General features: G+C 37.7%; 1 protein-coding gene across 4 annotated transcripts in view; it reads left to right on the forward strand.

Annotated features, from left to right (window-relative positions):
* PSMD1 (proteasome 26S subunit, non-ATPase 1) overlaps positions 1 to 24,827 on the forward strand; it is a 119,881-nt gene that overhangs the window by 607 nt on the left and 94,447 nt on the right. For 2 of the 4 annotated variants that reach the window (XM_025405615.1, XM_025405616.1), the window contains exons 2-11: positions 3,710 to 3,753; positions 4,692 to 4,765; positions 4,949 to 5,118; positions 9,010 to 9,215; positions 12,417 to 12,560; positions 14,374 to 14,600; positions 20,097 to 20,157; positions 21,915 to 22,043; positions 23,870 to 23,958; positions 24,716 to 24,794. In XM_025405615.1, coding sequence (XP_025261400.1) covers positions 3,710 to 3,753; positions 4,692 to 4,765; positions 4,949 to 5,118; positions 9,010 to 9,215; positions 12,417 to 12,560; positions 14,374 to 14,600; positions 20,097 to 20,157; positions 21,915 to 22,043; positions 23,870 to 23,958; positions 24,716 to 24,794 — 1,223 coding nt within the window. Of the gene's footprint in view, positions 1 to 3,709; positions 3,754 to 4,691; positions 4,766 to 4,948; positions 5,137 to 9,009; positions 9,216 to 12,416; positions 12,561 to 14,373; positions 14,601 to 20,096; positions 20,158 to 21,914; positions 22,044 to 23,869; positions 23,959 to 24,715; positions 24,795 to 24,827 lie in introns of all 4 variants that reach the window. The other 2 variants (XM_025405614.1, XM_025405617.1) reach the window with 2 other exon arrangements.

Genomic DNA, 24,827 nt, shown 5'->3' on the forward strand with positions numbered 1-24,827 from the left:
CTACAGAAGTGTTTCTGGACGTGGCCGAGCTCCTTTCTCCTTAGAATGAAACCCGGAATTAGGTTTGAGATGGCTCATTTCTGGGTCCGACCCAAGGGTGTTCATTCAAAACAGATAACTTTTGGGTTCGGTGAAGACCCTGAAGACGCCTTGGAGATAACTTTATACCGAGAGCCTACTTACCCTTTCGAGGTTAAGTGCTCAGTCTGTTGATTGTACATTCAAGAAAGGTGGATGGATCTGCGGAGCAGGTTTCATACACGCAAACCATTGCATAGGTAGATTCACGTAGTGACTTTTGCAATGGAGTAAGTTACAGAGATCAAGTTTCAATGGAGACTTCAGCTCCCCCGACAGGTTGACTTGCTTGTAGCTGTCCAGAGCCTTGGTACTTTTTTTCCTTGCCTGCTTACATACCCTTTTCTCATTTTCCTACTCTGTGCTTGACCCACGAAGAAAAAGCATTTTATTGTAAACAAACTGGTGAGCAGAAGACAGTAATCTGAATGGTAAGGCGATCGAAAGTTTATTTTTACGAGGATTGCTTAAGGAGATCGTTGGAGATACTGGGAGACATAGTTACTTTCAAACATTTGAAGAGCTGTCACTTGTACCTGGAATAAGACTTTTTGTCCCCAAGGAATACAAGTGATCGCGAGATGAATTTTAGTTCGGTATCAGGAAGTTTTTCCAGTCAGAGCTTTGTACAGATCAAATAAACACTCAGTTTCTAGCCGCTTATAGGCCTCATTCTATTTCAAATCCATCCATTACCATTGTTTCTTCTAACTTGGCCCAAACCACCTTCATCTCTTGTCTGGGTTACTATATCAGCCTTAAGGCTTTGTTTTCGACCATTACCTCCATACAGTCCGTTTTTTCTTGTGAAGTATGCTTTTTGAAACTTTAATCACGTAATACTTCTTCGTTTACAATCCACCAGTGCTTCCATTGTGTTTAGAGCAGCCGTGTCCAACCCTTTGTCAAGGACTTTTTTTCTTATCTGTGGTGGCGGATATCGTGAAAATTATACACAAAGGTTTTTTTTGTTTGTTTTTTGTTTTTGTTTTTAGCTCATTAGCTATCATTAGTGTTAGTGTATTTTATGTGTGCCCCAAGACAGTTCTTCTTCCACTGGAGCCCAGGGAAGCCAAAAGGTTGGACACCCCTGGCATACAGTAAAATCCAGACTCTTAACCAAGGACCCGCATGATCTGATTCCCACCTTGTCTTGTAGTACTCTCTTCTTCACTCAATACATCCTAATCACACTGGCTTTTTTGTTCCTTGAATATGTCAGTTTCTTTCCTATCTCGGGGCCCTGGCACATTCTGTTCCTTTCTAGTCTTCTTTTCCTCAGATTTTCCCTTAGCTTCTCAGTCTTTCCTCTCACTCAAATGTTATCCTTCCCTGATCATTCTATTGAAACACGCTTACTCTCTCTCCACCACAACTCTGTAGTTACCTTGTTTGTTTACTTGCATGTCTTGACTGAAGAGCTCAGTCAGCTAATCAAAGCAATTCATCAGTCCCTTGAGTTTTTAAAATAGAGGCTGAAAAAGCACTTGGTGACAATATAATAGACTTTAAGCCTCTTTAAGGTGGCAAAACTAATAATTTTTGAGGTCCTCTCCTGAGATTCTGTGGTGATCATATAGTACGTGTTTATTAATGCCATTGAAGTTTATTGGGTTACTTGTCAACTGTCTTTAAAATATTTTGTCACTTTGTTTTCTGTCCTATGGCTCATGTTGGCTTAGAATTTGTCCCAGGTGCTAAACAGGCTAGTGTCCTGGTTCTGGTGTGGACTAGTCAATTTGTTCATTCATTTATTGACCAGGCAGTTGCTAGGCACTAGCATACGGTGGTGAATAAGAGCTCAACATGTTCTATTAGTTTTTTTCAAGAGGTTTGACCATGCAGGGGAGTGGAGAGAGAGAGAGAGAGGTACTTACAGGCAGGAGATGTGAAATTGAGTGAGTTTGTGTTTTTTTTTTTAAAACATCATACAGACACATAAAGGCAAGTTGTGCTAAAAAGCTTTAAAACAATAGTCCCCCACCTCACTTTCCCTCCCCTGATCCCCAGAGGCAACTATTCCCAACTTTTAAGCTGTGTCTTCTGGAACATATCTCCATATTTGTAAATAATATCCAAATATTTCTGTCAATTGATTCAACAAGTTTAGACCAATATCTGCTCAGTTCCTATAATGGCATAAGAAGTTTTTAGTATCCTTAGGCCTTTCCCATTCTCTCCCCTCTCCAGAAGAGAGTTCTGTTTTGTTTTTAAGATGGGAAGTACTAATGTATGGAGTGTATTTTATTTAGTTCTGGTCCATGGCCAGAGGCTGAGTTTCCAAGCCAGGACAATCATGTAACCGGTTAGTCATAAGTGGAACCAAACCAAAGAATGTAAAAATCCATCTCCCTTTTTGGTAAAAGCCGTTCAGATACATTGATTGAGGATAGGTAGCGGTTTTAGTATTAGATGTTCTGTTATTTAAGATCTGTTCTACATTTAAAGCGTTCTGGCCTGTCCTCTTACTCCTTATCACTAGTTTGCAATTTTTTCTTTTTCACTGATTGAATTTTGAAATTTATCTGTTCCCTGTGCTGTCCATTCAGAATCCCTGTTCTGGCCTCGTCATACCAACCTGGAGTACCAAGAGGTTCTTTATATCTGCTTTTATGCTACTTTAGTTTTGCTTGGTAGATTTTGTATCTTTTCCTGTATGGCTCTCTAAAGACTGCTTAAGCTATTTGGCAAACCTATACTTGTCCATTAGAAATGGCTACATCTAACTAAGTTGCCTTGACACTTTTTAATCAAATCACAGTTTCAACTCAGTGTTCTGGAATGATTTTAAAACCCACATGGAAAACATTTGAGAGTGGTTTCCTTTGTGGTCTAAGTACAATAATTTCCCGTATCATTTTTCCAATAATCCCTTTGACCTTTGACTATATTTCAAGCTGTGTTCTTTTGGAGAGGACAATTATTCCTTTTACTCTCCTATGTTAGTGGTAATACCCTGAGGCTAAGAGAAGCCATATGGAGAACACTGTGCTTGGGTAATTGAATTCAGAATGAGTATGATTGTTCATCATTTAGTAAAACCCAGGTTACTTGTGATAAGAAAGAGGTGCCATAATATACACACCTTGAAATAATTGAAGTATTTTACCTTGTTGAGTTGATGACTAAATGCTCCCATTTTTGTAAGTAATCTTGTAACTGTTGATTTATTCTGTATGAATAATTTTATTCTAAAATTGTACAGGAAAGTTTCCCATTTTAATCAGTAAATTAGGCCAATGGTTCTCAAACTATAGGAAGCAAAATAATCACAGTACTGGGCCCCATCTCCATAATTTTTGATTCAGTAGATCTGGAGTGGGGCCAAGAATTTGTATTTCTAACAGGTTCCCAAGCAATGCTAATGCTGTTATTCCAGGGACCACACTTTGAAAACCATTGAATTAGGCAAGTGATGTGATATATGTGGTGCCATGAGGGTTTGATAATATAGTTAAGTCTTAAACTTGAGATATAAACCTTTACACTTTCAAAGAAAAATAATCATTCCCCTAGAGAAGTTACCCCTCAAAAAAATTGTTTTTCAGCCATCATACATTTTTGACCAGGTGTTAATTTCCACTTTAATGAGAATGTGTTTCATAATCATGTTACATCTTTTCTCTCATAGCTGGAATTATTTCTCTTCTGGATGAAGATGAACCACAGCTTAAGGTATGAATTGAAGAAAAAGTAACTAGGCTTAGTGTGAATACTGTGAAGCCTTTTGAATTTAGTGATGTCTGTAATCTTCCATCATTTAAAGTTGCTATCTAGCTGACTTGTACCCAATTATTGTAACCTAGCCAGAGAGGATAGTATTTTGGCCACAGCAGTTGGTTTCCCTTGAGTTTAACAAAGCTAAGACAAATAAACCTCATTACGGCACTTGAATAGCCCCCTAATTTCCTTTTTTTTTTTTTTTTAATCTTTCTCCTTTTTTGAGACAGAGTCTCACTTTGTCACCCAGGCTGGAGTGCAGTGTGTGGTCATGGTTCACTGCAGCCTCGACCTCCTGGACTCAAATGATCCTCCCACCTCAGCCTCCCAAGTAGCTAGGACTATAGGCGTGCACCACCACACTCAGCTAAGCTATTTTTAAATTTTTTTGTTGTGATGGGGTCTCACTATGTTGTCCAGGTTGATCTCAAACTCCTGCTTCTGGGCTCAAGTGATCCCCCTGCCTTGACCTCCCAAAGTACTGGTATTACGAGTTTGAGCCACCACACCTTCCCCTCCCCCGACCCCAGTTTCGTTATCAACAGAAAACACAAAAAGGTGTTGCTTCTCTTTCACATATTTAAAGTTTTTTATTTGATGGAAATTTGGGATGTACTTCTAGTGGCTCTAGATACTTGATTCCTATACATCTAAACCAGCAACCTGGAGTTAATTGTTTATATTCAAAGAAGAAAAATGTTGATGATTGGAAAAAGAAAAGAAATGTGTAAACTCAAGAAAAAGTATAAGTTGATAAATTTTTATGTTTGTCATAGAGTAAAAGTTTGAGTAAATATTACTGAGGATTTGATCATTGATTTGCTGAAAATAATTTTTTAAGGAAGTGTAATGATAAGTCTATCTCAAAATAGGATTTTGGTTGTCTTTTACAGGAATTTGCACTACACAAATTGAATGCAGTTGTTAATGACTTCTGGGCAGAGATTTCCGAGTCTGTAGACAAAATGTAAGAAGTTATTTTTATAAATCAGAATAAGGTAGATCAAATTTAATTGTCAATGTGGGTCTTGTGGCTTATTGATTCATTTAGAAATTTGCTGTTAACTGAATTGTGGCTTGAATATTTAGATTTGGGATTTTTAGGGAAAACCACAGTTTGAACTAGACCTGTACTTCTAATTTCTTTCAGAGAGGTTTTATACGAAGATGAAGGTTTCCGGAGTCGGCAGTTTGCAGCCTTGGTGGCATCTAAAGTATTTTATCACCTGGGGGCTTTTGAGGAGTCTCTGAATTATGCTCTTGGAGCGGGGGACCTCTTCAATGTCAATGATAACTCTGAATATGTGGAGACTATTATAGGTAATTATCATTTATCTGGTAAGGCTTTATCTTGTCGGCTTCTTTCTTGCTATAGTGCACATAGAAGCTTTTTTCCTGAATTTGATGTTGCCAAATTTCATTTTAATTGGAAGTTCATAATCTTTGTGTAATAATTTTATGCAGGCTGAGTTTTTAGATCTGCCCTTCAACTGAGTGCTGGTTCTCAGCGGTTGTGATGATCACCAGTCCAATAAGCATACTGTTAGAGGAAAAGATTAAATCAGATCACTATGAGTAACAAGTGGTACCAGTTTATGTAGTTTTTTTTCGAACACAAGAAACCATTATTGAGTATCCGCATTGTGCTAGGCACCATGCTAGTCACTCTGCATACCATGGTTTATTCCACAACTACCCCGTGAGGAAGGAGCTGGCCGTTTTACAAATGAGACAACTTGGGTTTTGAGGTGATAAAGACATGGTTATTAAATAGGAGGATAAAATTTAAAACCTGGTTTTACTTACTCCAAAACCCATACTGTTTCTACATGTAACCATTGTTTTCTTACTTGTTTCCTTATTTTTGAAGGAAAGGGATAACACACAGGCAAGGCTTTGAATTTTCTGACACATATTTCAACCAGAGTTGTAAATTCAACCAGTTATGTAAGATTTTATACAAAGATTTTATAGCGTAAAAAAAATGCTTGAAAACTCTTGATGTAGTAAATGAAAGAAGGGACTGCATTCCCTTCAGACATGTCTTTATCAAACTTTGGATTCATAGTACAGAGAGCTCAAGGGCATGTTCTGTCAGGACTGTACAGTGTAGATATTTCACATTGCTGATTAATAGAAGATCTGTATTACTCACTTGAACACGTACAAAGAGGAAGTTGGTATTCTCTTTCAGAAATTGGGAAATGCTGCACAAGGGGGTTGATGGAGGTATCTTCATCTGTCCCTGGGATTCTGTGTTCATGTTTTTAAAGTTTTTGCTATGATGATGATAAAATTTTGCAAGTTACTTTATTGCTGTCGGAGGCTCATTGAATTGGGCTGTCATCTGTGAATCCAGTGGGAAGAACTGATGGCTTAAAAGGATGGACCATATTATTTGAAACTAGAGTACTTTCTTCACTTTAAGCTAGAAGCAGGGGGTGAAATACCTTACTTACCTCTTCTATTTGATGGATTTTTGTGTTTTAAATAGGGGCAGGATCTCACTGTGTTGACCAGGGTAGTCTGAAACTCCTGGCCTCAAGCAGTTCTCCTGCCTTGGCCTCCCAGAGTGTTGGAATTAACTGACGTGACCCACCACAGCCAGCCTGTTTTTTTTTTTTGTTTTTTTTTTTTTTAATGAAAGTTTATGGGTTTTTTACAACAGTGATCTACAAATGCTTACAGTGCCACCATTGTACAAATTGTGCTTTTAAACTGGACTGTTGGTACGGAGTGCTATGGCATGGTAGATGCTTTCTCTGTCTCTAAACACTGTATGATTTTACCTTTGGAAGGTGAGTTTTGATCAATAGACCAGTTCTGTTTGCATTTATTTACTTAAAAGAGGGGTTCACCCTTGCTCTAGTTTTGTAGGGCACATTTTTTAAGATGTCAGTGAGATTCGTGAGGGGATATGCAAGATAGGATTTGGAAAAGGCTTTCTAATGTCTTAGTGAATATCGTAAACAGTACCTCCAGAAAATCCAGGACTCATAAATCTCCAAGTTATGACAAGGCTTTAGCAGGAAATGAGGCTGAGTTTTAGTTATAAACCTGGGATATATTTATGACATATATGTAAACCTGGTGAATGAGAACATGAATCTCATTTGAAATCTGGGACCTACATTTTTCCCCCTCAGTTATATAATCTAAGGAAAATTCCCCAGATGTTCTAATTTTGAGGTTCCTCTCTGATGCGGTAGGGGTAATGTTTCCTCACTTAACTACAGTTGGTTCAAAAAGCTCACATTAGGGCCTGGTGGACATTTTCTACAACTGGAATTCTTTAAGGTCTATTTTGTATTATAATATCCACTGTGTTTGCTTGTTTGTTGGCAGAGTTTTTCTCTGTTGCCCAGGCTGGAGTGCAGTGGCACGATCTTGGCTCGCTGCAACCTCCACCTCCCTGGTTCAAGTGATTCTTGTGCCTCAGCCTCCCAAGTAGGTGGAATGACAGGTGCATAGTACCACACCCGGCTACTTTTTGTATTTTTTGTAGAGATGGGGTTTTGCCGTATTGGCCAGGCTGGTCTTGAACTCCTGGCCTCAAGCGATCCGCTTGCCTTGGCTTCCCAGGATTTTTGAATTACAGATGTGAGCCACTGACCCAGACCACTGTATTCTTACTAACTATACCTGAACCTTCATGGTTCTACCTGAATCTTGAATGTAGTATATTCCAATTTATAAAAGTCCTCTGCTTCCTTCAAAATATAGACCCATTTAACCCGGGTCATCTATTAGGCCAACAATCATTTCTGCTAGTTCCAATTATTTTTATTTCTTGGGGTATGGTTTGTAAGTAATAAATCTTGCCCTCATCTCCTTACTTCTCTTTGAAAGGGAAAGAGACAAGCCAATGAATTATGGAGAGGATAATTAATGTATATGTCATTCCTCTTGGGTAACTGTTTTATCTTCCTTATGAAGATGGAAGGCTTAGGGAAATGCCCTTCTTTTGGTTGTACTTAGAAAGTTTAAGGTGTGATTGCAAAGAAATATAGCTAAATTGCAAATAAATGTTTCTTATCAGGTGTGCTATTGATATCCTTCAGTATGTCACACCCTCCCCTCCATGCACCCAAATCATTGTGAAATAGGAAGCTAAATTGGGCACAAACACTTATGCATGAATGTTCAGACACCTTGGGAGAAATAGGTTCCACCTCCCTCACACTGAGACAATAAATAGAGTCAGGAACCACATAATGACAGACTACATAGACAACAGATGTCCCATAAGAGTACAATACCATATTTTTACTGTGCCTTTTCTGTGTTTAGACACAAATACTATTGCCTATAGTATGCAGGACAGTAATATGCTATACAGGTTTGCAGCCTAGAAGCACTAGGCCATACCATATAGCCTAGCTATGTAGTAGGTTATATACCATTTAGGTTTGTGTAAGTTCAGTCCATGATGTTTGCACAATGATGAAATCACCTAAAGATATATTTTCCAGTATGTATTACTGTCATTAAGCGACACAGGACTGTTTTTCAAAGGATCTGCTACAGTTACTGGAAAAGTTTTTGGAAATCTTTGGAATTGCCTTTTAAACCTGTGGCACATTGCAAGTCATTTCACCATTACTCTACAGAGACAATTTAGACATAGTTCTTACTCTGAGGTTGCTAATAGTTTCATTAATGCGAAGAAGTCCGATATACTACTATATGATAATTGCTATAATAGGCCTTTTAAAATAACTTCAGCAAAGGCAAATGTTTGTTTTTTGAAAGTGAAACAGCAGCTATTTGTAGCCAATTCTTTTGAATAAGCAGCTTAATCGGGTAGAGTAATAGAATTTTGATCAAAATGAAGTAACAAGATAAAAACTTTAAAAATAAATTAAATAAGAGACAGGGTCCCATTGTGTTGCTCAGGCTGGCCTTAAACTCCTGGGCTCATGTGATCCTTCTGCCTCAGCCTCCTGAGTAGCTGGAACTGTGGGTGAGCACTACCATACCTGGCAGATAGAAATGTTTTGAATAATGTCAACTGGATTGGAATTAGTGTATAGTTCTCCAGTGTAAATATTATGGGAGAACAGTGTTAATTCAAATTTATAAGTTCTAGCATTTCAAAATTTGGTTAGTGCTTTACTGTCATCCCGTAAGTATATATGATTATAAATGTAGGCATTGCCCTTTCTGATAGTTTAGCCCACAAGATAATCAGTTATTTTATTTCCTCAACAGCAAAATGCATTGATCACTACACCAAACAGTGTGTGGAAAATGCAGATTTGCCTGAAGGAGAAAAAAAACCAATTGACCAGAGATTAGAAGGCATCGTAAATAAAATGTTCCAGCGATGTCTAGATGATCACAAGTATAAACAGGCTATTGGCATTGCTCTGGAGACACGAAGACTGGACGTCTTTGAGAAGACCATACTGGAGTCGGTAGGTAGATGATGTTATTTTAGAGATTATTGTTGATGGGGAATCAGCAAAGCAAGTTATTCAAACTGAAACTTTCATAGGCATGAAAAGAAAATCTAGTTTAGAAATAATAAGATGCTCTTTTGCCAAATATCTTATTTTCATATTTATTTATGAACCTTGGTTGTGTTTTGTGTTCATGGAATATCTGCTTTTATCTTATCACATAATCCTTTGAAGTCTTGCATGGGGAAGTTGTATTAATTACTCTGCCCTTTTTGAGAATAGCCGGGCGCGGTGGGTGGCTCGTGCCTGTAATCCCAGCACTTTGGGAGGCCGAGGCGGGCGGATCACGAGGTCAGAAGATCGAGACCATTCTGGCTAACATGGTGAAACCCCATCTCTACTAAAAATACAAAAAATTAGCTGGGCGTGGTGCTGGGCGCCTATAGTCCCAGCTACTCGGGAGGCTGAGGCAGGAGAATGGCATGAACCCAGGAGGCAGAGCTTGCAGTGAGCAGAGATCATGCCACTGTACTCCAGCCTGGGCAACAGAGCGAGACTCCGTCTCAAAAAAAAAAAAGACAATAAACTACTATTTTAATTCATTTATTAGGGTTAAAACTACTCAACTATATTCCTGTTTTGCAGTGTTTGCAATAATTAACACAATTTAAGTCACCAACCGAAGTGGTCAGAAAGATACAAAGCTGAGTAAAATGGACATTGATCTGCAGGCTTACTTGGCCTCACCAACTATTTCTTTCCATGAGCTAGCTCTCTGTACACTAGCCATTTTGGTGTCTTCTCATCTAGATGAACCCTGCCTCATTCCTCCTTCCAAAAATATTTTTTACATTTATTTATTTATTTATTTATTTTTGTGAGATGGAGTCTCGCTCTGTCAACCAGGCTGGAGTGCAGTGGCACAATCTTGGCTCACTGCAACCTCTGCCTCCGGGGTTCAAGCAATCCTCCCATCTCAGCTTCCTGAATACCTGGGATTACAGGTGTGTGCTGCCACGCCCAGCTAATTTTTGTATTTTTAGTAGAGATGGGGTTTCACCATGTTGACTAGGCTGGTCTCGAACTCCTGACCTCAAGTGATCCACCCGACTCAGCTGCCCAAAGTGCTGGGATTACAAGTGTGAGCCACCGCACCCGGCCTCCATTCCTTTCTTTGCCTGCTTTATTTCTCCTCACAATTCAGAACTTAGCTCAACTATCACTTGTTTGCAGAACTTTAATCCCAATACCCATGCCCTCCTCAACCCCTACAGCAAAGACTAGGTCCAGTTCTGTTGTTAATCTTATGGAGCCCTATATATTTTTTCATGGTGTTTATCCCTTGATAATTACTAAATAGTTAATAGCTATCTTTCCCAACAGGTGTAAGCTATATCGGGACAGGTATTTGTGCCTTTTTCACCACTGTATCCCCAAAACCTAGGTCAGTGTTTAACATCAATAATACGATTTGTTTAAATGAGTGAATGCATGAATGGCCTAATGTGATATAATGGCCTTTGTTTCCCTCTCAATTTCATTTTTGTACAATTGTAGCCCATCCTTGTCTTCGCGTGTATAAGATTAAATTTTTTGCTTTCATTGATTCAACAAATATTTTTTGAATGCTTACTGTTTGCCAGATAGTGTTCTAGGCATTGGAGATGTGCATTGTTCCCACTCATACATGTTTTGCTCTCTGTGGTTTCAGTTACCTGCAGTTAACTACAGACTGAAAATATTAAATAGAAAATTCCAGAAATAAACAATTCATAAGTCTTAAATTGTGCACCATTCTGACTAGCGCAATGAAATCTCCCACCGTCTCTTTCCATCCCACATGGGATGTGAATCATCCCAGTAGATCCATGCTGTATACACTGCCTATTAGTCACTTTAGTGGCCACCTTGCTTATCAGAGTGACTGTTGCAATATCACAGTGCTTGCGTTCAGATAACCCTTATTCTACTCAGTAATGGCTCCAAAGCACAAGAATAGTGATGTTGGCAATTCAGATATGCTAAAGAGAAGCCTTAAACTGCTTCCTTTAATTGAAAAAGTGAAAATTCCCAACTTATTAAGGAAAGAAAAAAGCATTGTATGCTGAGGCTGCGCTACAATGTACATAAGAATGAATCTTCCATCCATACAATTGTGAAGAAGAATACAGAAATTTGTGCATAATTTATATAGAGTTTGGTACTATTTGTGGTTTCAGGCATCCACTGGGGCTGCTGGAACATATTCTTCTCAGGTGAAGGAGCACCTACTATAGTAGCAAACAAGACCAGCAAATTTCCTGCCCAAAGCAAAGAGTTCATTGGGGAATCTAGAAGGGGAACAAGCAGTCAGACAAATAAGTATATAAAGTAAAAGAATGAGAAATGTTTTTAAAAAAATAAAGCAGAGTAATAAATGCATCTTATTTTGCATCCCAGTGCACACATACATATAGATGTAATTTAAGCTTTATGAAACCAATACTTACCTTACTACTTGTGATATAACTCTGTTGTTTTTAAATTGTATTTTTTATTTTTTTAATTTGCTAATCACACTTCATTAAATTGATTTTATTACGCAGTGGGAAGTCACAGCTCACTTTTTGAGAAACATTCCTGTAGCTTTCAGTGTGCTAATTTATGTTGAAGGCCTTTTACAAGGTGAAGTCTCAAATATTGGGGGTACTTTAGAGAATCACCAAGTAAACACATAGAGCCTGGATCAAAGTTGTCTCATAGGGATAGCATCAGACAGATGTAACAGCACTCAATGCTTGAGTCACTCAGAGCTGTGTTGTGTTTCCTGGCCAGCAATTAAGTGTAGGCAGTAAGTCATGAGGCAGTCTAGTAGCAAGGTAAAAAGCAGAAAGACTTCAGCAGACACATTTGGAAAACATAGCTACTTAGTGTATGGACAGTTGTATATCTTTTATAGTAATTAACAGCATCACTTTATTATAGTGTACTATGTTCATATAATGCTGATTCTGAGTACCACTAAATATTGTTTTTAATACATTTTTTATGATGATGTGAAAATATGTAATTCTTTTAAGATTTTCATCTAAAATGGTTTAAAATTCTTTTTATTGTTTAAGAGGTTTAAATAATTGTCTTCTTAGATTGACTAAAGAAGCAAGATTAAAATAATTCAATATGTAAATAAACATAATATCCAATAACTAGATAACATTGTATCTTTATCTCTTTCAGAATGATGTCCCAGGAATGTTAGCTTATAGCCTTAAGCTCTGTATGTCTTTAATGCAGAATAAACAGTTTCGGAATAAAGTACTAAGAGTTCTAGTTAAAATCTACATGAACTTGGAGAAACCTGATTTCATCAATGTTTGTCAGGTAATGATATTACATTATGTTTCATTGCATTGCTCCACGCTGTACTGTGTTACACCACTTCACATTTCATTACTTTATATTACTATAATGACTTTATACATGTATCTCAATTGATCTTCACAGCAGCCCTGTAAAGATAAGGTATGTGCTTTATATTCCTTTTTATTAATAAACTAAATCTCACAACACTAAAAAGCTATTTTGTTGTAACACATTCTTTCTATGTATTTTTTCTTTTGAAAATAATCCAATCATTTAAGGAAATTTTTAGAAATAAAGAGGGTTTTTTAAAAAGCTAGAAGAAAAGATTAAAGTAGTACCTATGCTATACTATGTTGTTCTAAAGAGAATTCAAAGTGTATAAATTATGTATGGTTTCATTACCCATACACAACAAAATAGTTGGGTATCTTTATTTCTTTCTATATATGAATTTGCTTACCCATAAAAAGAATTTCAGATGGTACAGAAAATACGTAAAATGAAAAGTAAAGCTTCCCTTTCCCATCATTTGGGCTTTTTCCCAAAGGTAAGACATAGATATTTTTCCCTACTTATTTGCACGTAGATCTGTTGCATTCTTTTAATGACTGTATTGTATTTTATTGACTGGAGGTGTGCATGGGTTTACTTTTTAACAATTGGTATATTGTATACATTTTTTGTATTCTGTTTAGGGCATAGCATTTTATTTTACATTTTGTTATTAACTATAATGTGCTCCTGTGTATTTTCATCCTCTAGGCTTTAAAAATTTAGATTAAAACACTGTTTTTTACAATGCCTTTTAAAGCAAATTTGAAACAAAACACTAGAAGAAGAAATATCCATGTTTAAATCACCCAAAGTCAACTTACTATTCTAACTTGATTTTTTACATCACCCAAAGTCAATTTAGTATTTAATAGTGTATTTCCTTTCAGTTTTCTCTACGTAGGTTTTTGGAGTTTTGTTGTTTCTAAATATTTTTCATAGTTTTTTTAAAACTCACATGAAAAATAGTAGTTCCCTGCCCTCTTCCTGTCTGTATTTCAGTTTTATTCCTTAGAGGCAATTTTATTTCTTTCAGCTGTTTTATTCCTTATCCTTTTATTATTTTAAAAAACTTTATTGTTCATTTTTAAAAGAATATCTTTTTGAGCAGATAATATTTTCATGTGATTTCAAATTCAAAAAGAATTATGGGGTATACAATGAAGTCTTCCTATTACTTGGCTCCAGCTACCAAGTTCTTTTCTCTGTGGATAAACAAGATTAATTGTATATAGCCTTTAACATTTTTCCGTGTTCTAACTCTTCGTAGACTCTTCTTCTCTTCCTTGATTGTTGTAATCATTCAGTGTACGTACTTTGCCTTACTTAATCATTTCCCTATTGTTGACCACTTATTTTGTTTCTATTATTTCCTGTTCTTAATTTATAATAACTTTGATTAATGTGTTTATTTTGAAGTTGAGTTACTTGCTGCCTAAGAGAACAAGAAAATTTAAATTGAGTTTTTAAAAGAAAAATTCTAACTTTCTTGGATAATTTTGTTAAAACAATGGCAGATCATAAGAATAGTAAGAGAAATGCTTCAACATGGTAATTTTAGTGTCTCATGACCTGGCCCAACACAACACAATGTATGTTAAATCAATGAGTAACTTCCATAACATATGGTAAGGCAAAAAATACAAATTAAGGAGCACTTAGGTATAAGTTATGGATAAGATTTAAAGAAGCCAGGATTCATTCAACAACCCCTTTAAGTACCTTGTAGATGAAATTTTTAATTATTAAATAATTTTAAAACTTTCTTTTTCCATTTCAGTGCTTAATTTTCTTAGATGATCCTCAGGCTGTGAGTGATATCTTAGAGAAGCTGGTAAAGGAAGACAACCTCCTGATGGCATATCAGATTTGTTTTGATTTGTATGAAAGTGCTAGCCAGCAGTTTTTGTCATCTGTAATCCAGAATCTTCGAACTGTTGGCACCCCTATTGCTTCTGTGCCTGGATCCACCAATACGGGTACTGTTCCGGGATCAGAGAAAGACAGGTATAAGTACCTTTTTCTGCATGAAAACTAATTGAATAATCTTTATTTCATTTTGGGGACAGGTAGAATATTTATAGGAAGCATATTCTAAGAATAAATTTTGCCACTAGCTTTCATAGATTGTAAATTCATATTAGGCTATTGCTCTGTTTTGTACTGTGCTGGGCGTGGTAAGGAAAACTGAAGAAATTGACCCTTCTAGAAAGAAATAGAAGTGATTATCTCATAGGGAGGACCTACCAGACAACATGTGTACTATTTAATCAAGTAAATTTAAAAACTCAGATGGGTTAGGTCAGGGCTACCTTTTAGATATTTGGGTTAGATATATCTGCGTTAGATATTTAGAAAGTAAGGAACATTCTCAGCTTTTTCTGCTTTTATTAGAACTAAATACACAGATTTCTATAGTATTAGCAATTTGCATTCTGTACAAATTGATATGATATTAAAATTTTATTTTTCTGTATTTTACACATTTAGATCACTTACTAAAAACATCTGTGTGTCTTAGTTATGCCTGTTTATGCCAGCAGCCCCGTAGCCCACTCCTTCACTGGATATCCGTTGTCTGAGAACTTCTTTCATCTGCCACTCAGCCAGGGTCTGTGGTTCATACCCGGCAAGTGATTACTTCTTTTACATTTTTTCCTATACCTAACATTTCAACAATGTTGACAGCATCTTCAGGAGTAGATTCCATCTCAAGAAACTACTTTCTTTGCTCATCCCTAAGAAACAACTCCTCAGCCATTGATGTTTTATCATTAGACTGCAGCAATTCAGTCACATCTTCAGATTCCACTTCTAATTCTAGTTCTTTCACTATTTTCACCACATTTGCAATTCCTCCCTCCACTAAAGTCTTGAACCCCTCAAAGTCATCCATGAGGGATGGAATCAACTTCTTCTATACTCCTATTAATGTCGATATTTTGGCCTCCTCCTGTGAACCATGAATGTTCCTTTTTTCGTTTTTTTTTTCTTTTGAGGCTGTCTTGCTTTGTTGCCCATGCTACAGTGCAGTGGTGCAATCTCGGCTCACGACTTACTGCAACATCTGCCTCCCAGGTTCAAGCGATTCTCATGCCTTAGCCTGCTGAGCTGGGATTACAGGTGTGGGCCACCACATCTGGCAAATTTTTGTACTTTTAATAGAGACAGAGTTTTACCATGTTAGCCAGGCTGGTCTTGAACTCCTGACCTTAGATAATCCACCCATCTCAGGTGTGAGCCATAAATGTTCTTAATGGCGTCTGGAATGGTGAATCCTTCCCAGAAGATTTTCAATTTACCTTGCCCAGATCCATCAGAGGAATCACTTTCTATGGCGGCTATAGTCTCAAGAAATGACTTAAATTATATGACTTGAAAGTAAAAATTACTCCTCGATCCATGAACTGTAGACTTGATGTTGTGTTAGCAGGCATAAAAATAACATTAATCTTCTTGTACAACTCCATCAGAACCCATGGGGGATCAGGTGCATTGTCCATGAACAGTAATATTTTGAAAGGAATCTTTTTTCTGAACAGTAGGTCTCAACAGTGGGCTTCAAATATTTAGTATAACACTCTGTAAACAGATGTGCTGTCATCCAGGCTTTGTTGTTTCATTTACTGAGCAGAGAATAGCTTTAGCATAATTCTTAAGGGCCCTAGCATTTTCAGAATGATACACGAGCATTGGCTTCAACTTAAAGTCACCTGCTGCATTAGCTTCTGACAAGAACAGCCTGTCTTCTGAAGCTGTGAAACCAGGAACTGACTTCTCTCTAGCTATGAAAGTCCTAGATGGCATCTTCTTCAAATAGAAGGCTATTCTGTCTACATGGAAAATCTGTTTTTAGTGTAGCCACCTTCATCAATGATCTTAGCTAGATCTTCCCGGTAACTTGCTGTAGCTTCTGCATCAGCACTTGCTGCCTCTCCTTGCACCTCCATGTTATGGAGACGGCTTCTTTCCTCAAACTTCATGAACCAAGCTCTCTGCTAGCTTCAAACTTTTCTTCTGCAGCTTCCTCACCTCTCTCAGCCTTTCCAGAACTGAAGAGTTAAGGTCTTGCTCTGGATTAGGCTTTGGCTTCAGGGAAGGTTTTGGCTGCTTTGATCTTCTCTCCAGAGCACAACTTTTTCCTTATCAACAATAAGGCTGTTGTGCTTTCTTATCATTTATGTGTCCACTGATGTAGCACTGTTAATTTTCTCCAAGAACTTTTTCTTTGCGTTCACAACTTGGCTGTCTGTGATGCAAGAGGCCTACCTTTGGCCTGTATCGACTTTTGACATGCCTTCCTCACTAAGCTTTAGCACTTCTAGTTTTTGATTTAAAGTGAGAAATGTGGGACTCTCTCTTTCACTTAAGCACTCAGAGGCCATTGTAGGGTTATTAATTGGCCTAATTTCAATACTGTTGTGTCTCAGGGAATAGGGAGTCCCAAGGAGAGGGACAGAGATGGAGGAATGATCGGTGTGTGGAGCAGTGAGAACACACACATTTTTGAGTTTGCTGTTTTATATGGGCGTGGTTCGTGGTGTCCCAAAACAACTGCAATGGTAATATCAAAGATCACTGATGACAGATTACCATAACAGATATAATGATAATTAAGAAGTTTTAAATATTACAAGGATAACTAAAATGTAACAGAAAGACAAAGTGATCACATACTCTTAGAAAAGCGGCTCCAATAGACTTCCTTGAAGGGCAGTAAAACAAAGGTATGCCTGTATTTGTTTTTCTTTTTTTTTCTTTTGAGACGGAGTCTCGCTCTGTTGCCTAGGCTGCAGTGCAGTGGCCAGATCTTAGCTCACTGCAAGCTCCGCCTCCCGGGTTTATGCCATTCTCCTGCCTCAGCCTCCCGAGTAGCTGGGACTACAGGCACCTGCCACCTCGCCCAGCTAGTTTTTTGTATTTTTTAGTAGAGACAGGGTTTCACCATGTTAGCCAGGATGGTCTCGATCTCCTGACCTCGTGATCCGCCCGTCTCGGCCTCCCAAAGTGCTGGGATTACAGGCTTGAGCCACCGCGCCTGGCCTATATTTGTTTTTCTTTATATCACTACCTCATTCCTTCTTACTAAAACTATGGTAAGTCTTGCAACCAGGTATTGTAAGACCTACAATTTTGATTCTTTTTTCTTTTTCAAGATTCTTTGGGCTATTGTAGATTTTTTGCGTTATATAAGTCTGTGGGTGTTCTGATTGGGATTGTGTTGAATATCTTTAATTTGGGGCACATTGAAATCCTGATAATATTGAATATTGTAATCCAGGAATATGGTGATCTTTTTCATTTACTTAGGTTTTTTATTTTTTTTCTCGGTAGTGTTTTGTAGATTGAGTGCAGAGGTTTTACACATCTTTTCTTAAATTAATTTTCTTATATCCCTAAGTATAATTTGTTTTTTGATGCTGTTGTGAAGTGGTATTTTAAAATTTCTATTTTTTTTTTGTTGGTAGTATATAGAAATATAATTGAGTTTTATATACTAATATTGAATCTTATGACCCTGATAAAATCATTTATATTTATAGCTTTATAAATGATTTTTTTTTTTTTTTTTTTTTTTTTTTTTTGAGACGGAGTCTGGCTCTGTTGCCCAGGCTGGAGTGCAGTGGCTGGATCTCAGCTCACTGCAAGCCCCGCCTCCCGGGTTCACGCCATTCTCCTGCCTCAGCCTCCCGAGTAGCTGGGACTACAGGCGCCCGCCACCTCGCCCGGCTAATTTTTTTTTGTATTTTAGTAGAGACGGGGTTTCACCGTGTTAGCCAGGATGGTCTCGATCTCCTGAACTCGTGATCCGCCCGTCTCAGCCTCCCAAAGTGCTGGGATTACAGGCTTGAGCCACCACGCCCAGCCTATAAATGATTTTTTTAAGTAAATTTTTTAAAGTAGATCCTTTTATAGAATTTTCTTTATTGGCATCTTTGTCATCTGCAGTTAGAGACCATTTTACTCCTTCCTTTGTAATCTTTATACCTTTTCCCTCTCTGTTTTTTTCTGAATTGGCTGGGATTCCCAATACATTATAGAAGTGATAAGAGGCAGCATCTTTACTTTTTTCTCAATCTTAGGGGGATATAATTTATTTATTTATTTATTTTCGAGACAGAGTCTCAGTCTTGTCACCTAGTCTGTAGTACAGTGGCACGATCTCAGTTTACTGCACCTCCTGGGTTCAAGCAATTCTCCTGCCTCAGCCTCCTGAGTAGCTGGGACTACAGGCGCAGGCCACCATGCCCGGCTAATTTTTATATTATTAGTTGAGACGGAGTTTCACCATGTTGGCCAGGCTGGTCTCGAACTCCTGACCTCAGGTGATCTGCTAGCCTCAGCCTCCCAAAGTTCTGGGATTACAGGTGTGAGCCATGGCACCTGGCCTATTTATTTATTTTTGATTTAACAAGTTTTCTTTCTTCTTGCCTTCTCCTTTTCTTAAGGTTTATGTGTGGTGGTTACAAGTTCCTTCTGAGTTAATCTTCATTTCTGAAATGATTTTTTTTCTCTTTTATTTTTCATTTTCCCTAGTTCTGTCATGTTAATTTCTGAGTTTTTGTAATTCTAATATGTAATATTCTGGTATATTTTATATAATTTTCCTAATTTCTCTTGTTTTGAAATAACTTTTTTCTAATATTTTATGAGTTTACTTTGATGCTTTTCTGTAGCTTATTTTTACTAAAATTAGTTATTCTAAACTTTTCCAAAGGAGGCTTGTTTAGGATAGTTTTTCCAATTTTACTGCCCTCTAGTATTTCCTCTTCTGTTGCTTTTGTGGAGTACTATACAAAATTATGGCTTTTGTTTTAGGATCTCCTGGCTCTGTTTCCTTTCTCCATTGCCCAGGCTAGAGTGCAGTAGTGCGATCATAGCTCACTGTAACCTTGAACTCCTAGGCTCAAGTAGTCCTCCCGTTTCAGCCTCCGGAGTAGCTGGGATTACAGGCACTCACTACTATACCTGGTTCATTATTTTAATTATTTTGTGGAGACAAGGGTCTCATTGTGTTGCCCAGGCTTATTGGTACCTTCTTTATCTTTGTCCCTGCCTTTTTAACTTGGATTCTCTGCCCAGCATTTTTTCCTCAGTATGGTGCTTTGACCTACAAGGGAGTGTTGGCTGATTAGATTTAAGAGTAGTTGGGGTCTCAACCCCTTCTTTTCAAGCCCATTTTGTAACTGGTGGTGATTTTACTTTACCTGACTGTGTTTTGTGAATGAAGGAGGTATTTTGTCACCTGTTCTTATTGTATTTGTTGTCCATGGTTTTGCTAACCTAGTTACTTTGTATGTTTTTATTATTTGGAGGAAATTTAATAACTGGATTGCCTCCATCTTAGAGATGTGTAGAATTTTTTATTTCTTAGTGGTAATACTTAAGTAAACATTATTTTCTTGCAAAATATTCAATTTGGACATGGTTCAGATCTGTGGTATAAACAAATTGTACTTCTCTTTAGAAAAAATTATTGATTGTTGGTTCTTTTCATTTCAGTGACTCGATGGAAACAGAAGAAAAGACAGGCAGTGCATTTGTAGGAAAGACACCAGAAGCAGTGAGTATGCTTTTTTTTTTTTTCCCCTTTGAGACAGGGTCTTGATCTGTCACCCAGGCTAGCATGCAATGGCACAGTCTTGGCTCACTACAACCTCTGCCTGCCAGGCTCAAGCTGTCCTCCCACCTTTGCCTCCCAAGTAAGTAGCTGGGATTGCAGGCGTGCACCACCATGCTTGGCTAATTTTTGTATTTTTTGTAGAGACGGGGTTCGCTGTGTTGCCCAGGCTGGTCATGAACTCCTGAGCTCAAGCAATCCATTTGCCTTGGCCTCCCAGAGTGCTGGGATCACAGGCATGAGCCACCGAGCCAAGCCACAATGCCCAGTGAGTGTGCTTTTTGAAGTCGAGATTATTACTTAATATATATTTCCATAGGATACTGTAAATTTTTTTTTTTTTTTTTTTTTTGAGACGGAGTCTTGCTCTGTCGCCCGGGCTGGAGTGCAGTGGCCAGATCTCAGCTCACTGCAAGTTCCGCCTCCCAGGTTTACACCATTCTCCTGCCTTAGCCTCCCAAGTAGCTGGGACTACAGGCGCCCTCCACCTCACCCGGCTAGTTTTTTTTTTTTTTATTTTTTAGTAGAGACGGGGTTTCACCGTGTTAGCCAGGATGGTCTCAATCTCCTGACCTCGTGATCTGCCCGTCTCGGCCTCCCAAAGTGCTGGGATTACAGGCTTGAGCCACTGCGCCCGGCCTGTAAATTCTTTTAAGTATGTATTATATACCTGCTTTTATTAAAGTGTATTGTTAAGTTTGATACCAAAGTCATTTTATAAAAACGAATTTCTGTAAAGATTAAAGTTTTAAAAATTGGTCCCAAAAAAACATTTAGAAGAAATCAAATCCTTAGATCCTTACTTCAGGCAGAAGTTATTTCTGTCTGAAACAACTCCAAATTAGCTGTCACAAAGTGAGAAAAAGGTATGGTCTCTAGCAAATGGCAACATATATGGGAGGGAGGTTAATTGTTTTTGTTGTTTTTAATGTTTGTGGTGTATTGGAAGGGTAGGGTAAATATTACAGCGGTGGTCTGTTAGATGTAAATGCTTCCTGTATCAGGACTTTTGGTTCCTGATGCTCAGGTATATAAACTTCAGCTGTTCTTCGTCTGGTTGGAAAGTTGTGTTGGTGGCATGGTAGTTCATACATAAAATCAAGGCTGGGTGCTATGGTTCATGCATGTAATCCCAGCACTTTGGGAGGCCGATGTGGGTGGATCACCTGAGGTCAGGAGTTCGAAACTAGCCTGGCCAACATGGCAAAACCCCGTCTCTACTAAAAATACAAAAATTAACTGAGCATGGTGGCATACACCTTTAATCCCAGGTACTCGGGAGAATCGCTTGAGCTTGGGAAGTAGAGGTTGCAGTGAGCCAAGATTGCACCACTATACTCCATGTATATATATATGTTGATTATTCAGTTTTCTCAATTTCAAGGAGGAAGTTTCTCAATTAAAATATAAATGGACTCATTTAATGAAAAGTAATTTTCCTGCATGTCATCAGTAATTATTCTTTCCCAGTTTTTTTGAATATTTAAACATTTTATGTTGAAAGCCAGTGGGGGATGAATTGTATTCTTCCATCGAGCTAGTGTGTTATCTCAGTAGCATCTAATAAAGAAATAAATTATCCTTTCTCTTAAAATGGACTGCTTGAATTTCACTGGTTTAGGGCTGATGAAACAAGTTGGATTAGTGGATTATAGTAATACTGTTTATGAGTTTTCATTTTTTTTTGTTTGATTTGGCAGAGTCCAGAGCCTAAGGACCAGACTTTGAAAATGATTAAAATTTTAAGTGGTGAAATGGCTATTGAGTTACATCTGCAGTTCTTAATACGAAACAATAATACAGACCTCATGATTCTAAAAAACACGAAGGTAAGAAATTCATCAATAAGAGAGGGTTTTTATAAATATTTACTTCTTCATTGAATGTAAGTAATTATAATATTTCTTGTTGGATACTTTCTTGTATTTTATTTCTAATTAAGGAAAAAGTAAGTTTTGAAAAAATAGCAATCAATGATCCTTTTGAAGTTGTTGGAAAGGAAGAAAATTAGCAATGATTGAGCTCCAGTTTTTTTTTTGTTTGTTTTTGTTTTTTGTTCTGTTTTTTTTTAGATGGAGTCTCGCTCTGTTGCCCAGGCTGGAGTGCAGTGGTGTGATCTCTGCTCGCCACAAGCTCCGCCTCCCAGGTTCATGCCATTCTCCTGCCTCAGCCTCCTGAGTAGCTGGGATTACAGGCGCCCACCACCATGCCCAGCTAATTTTTTGTATTTTTAGTAGAGACGGGGTTTCACCCTGTTAGCCAGGATGGTCTCGATCTCCTGACCTTGTGATCTGCCCGCCTCAGCCTCCCAAAGTGCTGAGATTACAGGCATGAGCCACCATGCCCGGCCTGAGCTCCTGTTTTTATGTTTGTCTCTTGTTGGGAAGCTTAGTTAACTCATTTTTTCATTTTTAATGTATACATGGAGCAGTTAGACAAATAGCACAATCAGAATATTAATATAGGCTCTTGAGCTGCTTGCTTCAGCCTGCTCCACTTTTGTGGAGTGTACTTTCATTTCAATAAATCTGTGCTTTCCTTTTATTACAAAAAAAAAAAGAATACTAATTCAGTTTGTTTATGTGTCTATATTTCCCATTGAACTATGATGTCCTTGAGAGCAGCAATTCTTATCTTGTTGCAACGTTTTTTGAGATACTGATCTTAACAGTTATTAATACTAATTTTAATTTTTTAGCAAGGAATATATTTGATTCAAAATATTTTAATATAAAAAGATATATAACATTAAAAATCTTCCTTCTCTTATTTACCCAATACTCCTTCCCAAAGTCATTTTTTTATAGCCATATATTAGTAGATGGTTAAATAGTTGTTTGATTGAAACATATGTAAGAATGCTTTTTGAAACTTTTAATATAGTCTTTGCAAATGGCAAAAAATATGCAGAATCATATGGTCTCCATTCATGAGAATTTAAAGCTAGTCTTTATAATATAGTCTCATTAAAAAATAAGCAAAATTTGACCAGGTACGGTGGCTTACACCTGTAATCCCAGCACTCTGGGAGGTCGAGGCAGGCGGATCACCTGAGGTCAGGAGTTCAAGACCAGCTTGGCCAATATGGTGAAACCCCGTCTCTACTTAAAATACAAAAATTAGCCAGGCGTGATGGTACATACCTGTAATCCCAGCTACTTGGGAGATTGAGGCAGGAGAATCCCTTGAACCCTGGAAGTGGAGGCTGCAGTGAGCTGAGATCACGCCACTGCACTCCAGCCTGGGCAGCCGAGCAACACTCTGTCTCAAAAACTAAAAATAAACAAAATTATTTGGTAACTGTCAGAGGTGCAGCACTGCTCCTCAGGTTATCGCAATACCTTGGAGACCTTCGGCAAGATGCAGAAGAGAAAAAGCAAGTTTAAACCAAAGGATAGAAAATCCGCTATCTAAATTCCCCACCTAAAATCTGCCGTTAAGCTCTGTTAAAACTGCAAATAAAACTTTGACTTGCTTGTTTGTGTAAACTAGCTATTTAGTCTTTATAAAAGAAATAGCCAAAATCCATATTTTAAATCTCAGTTCAATTTGTTCATGCTTTTACCACAAAATAGGACCTCTGACTGTGTGTGTGAGGGTGTGCATATATGAATACTTTGCCAGTGATGAAACAATTCTCTATTTGTTGTTGCAGGATGCAGTACGGAATTCCGTATGTCATACAGCAACCGTTATAGCAAACTCTTTTATGCACTGTGGGACAACCAGTGACCAGTTTCTTAGGTAAATATGCTTGGTGATTTCCACTTTGGTTTAAAATCTTTTTTTTTTTTGGGTACAGTCTTACTCTGTGCCCCAGGCCGGAGGGCAGTGATGCAATCTGGGCTTACTGCAACCTCCATCTCCTGGATTCAAGCGATTCTCCTGCCTCAGCCTCCCAAGTAGGTGGGATTATAGGCGCACACCACTATGCCTGGCTAATTTTTGTATTTTTAGTAGAGGTGGGGTTTTGCCATGTTGGTCAGGCTGGTCTTGAACTCCTGACCTCAGGTGATCCGCCCACCTCGGCCTCCCAAAGTGCTGGGATTACAGACGTGAACCACCGCACGCGGCCTAAAATCCTTTTTAACAGACATTGTGTTAACAGTAGTTCCCTTGTTAACCAGTCCTTAATTCTAAAGTATATTTTTGCTATTTTATGTATTTGTTATTGCGTATTTCTACTTGTTTTAAGGTAAAATTAATTCCTTTTATTACTTGGCTTGATTGTAGGCTCTTGAAGGAAATACATTAAGCTCTAAAATTTTATATAATTTTTTTTTATTTATAGTAGAATCACATATCATGCATTTAAAAAATCCTTAAAATACTAAGAACAGCTTAAGAGGGAAAATAGAATCAGTAGTAACTTGAGATCCACAAAGTAATTTGAAAGTGTTCAAGGTAAAATTTTAATGTTTTTGACCTTAGTGTTAAAAAGCTTTAAGGAATTCATTTGTTTTAATACTAATTAAAATAACTACATCTTCTTTTTTTACAGAGATAACTTGGAATGGTTGGCCAGAGCTACTAACTGGGCAAAATTTACTGCTACAGCCAGTTTGGGTGTAATTCATAAGGTAACATATATTGGTCAGTGTAAACAGGCATCT

This window comes from Theropithecus gelada, chromosome 12, assembly GCF_003255815.1.
Source record: "Theropithecus gelada isolate Dixy chromosome 12, Tgel_1.0, whole genome shotgun sequence".
Lineage (NCBI taxonomy): Eukaryota > Metazoa > Chordata > Mammalia > Primates > Cercopithecidae > Theropithecus > Theropithecus gelada.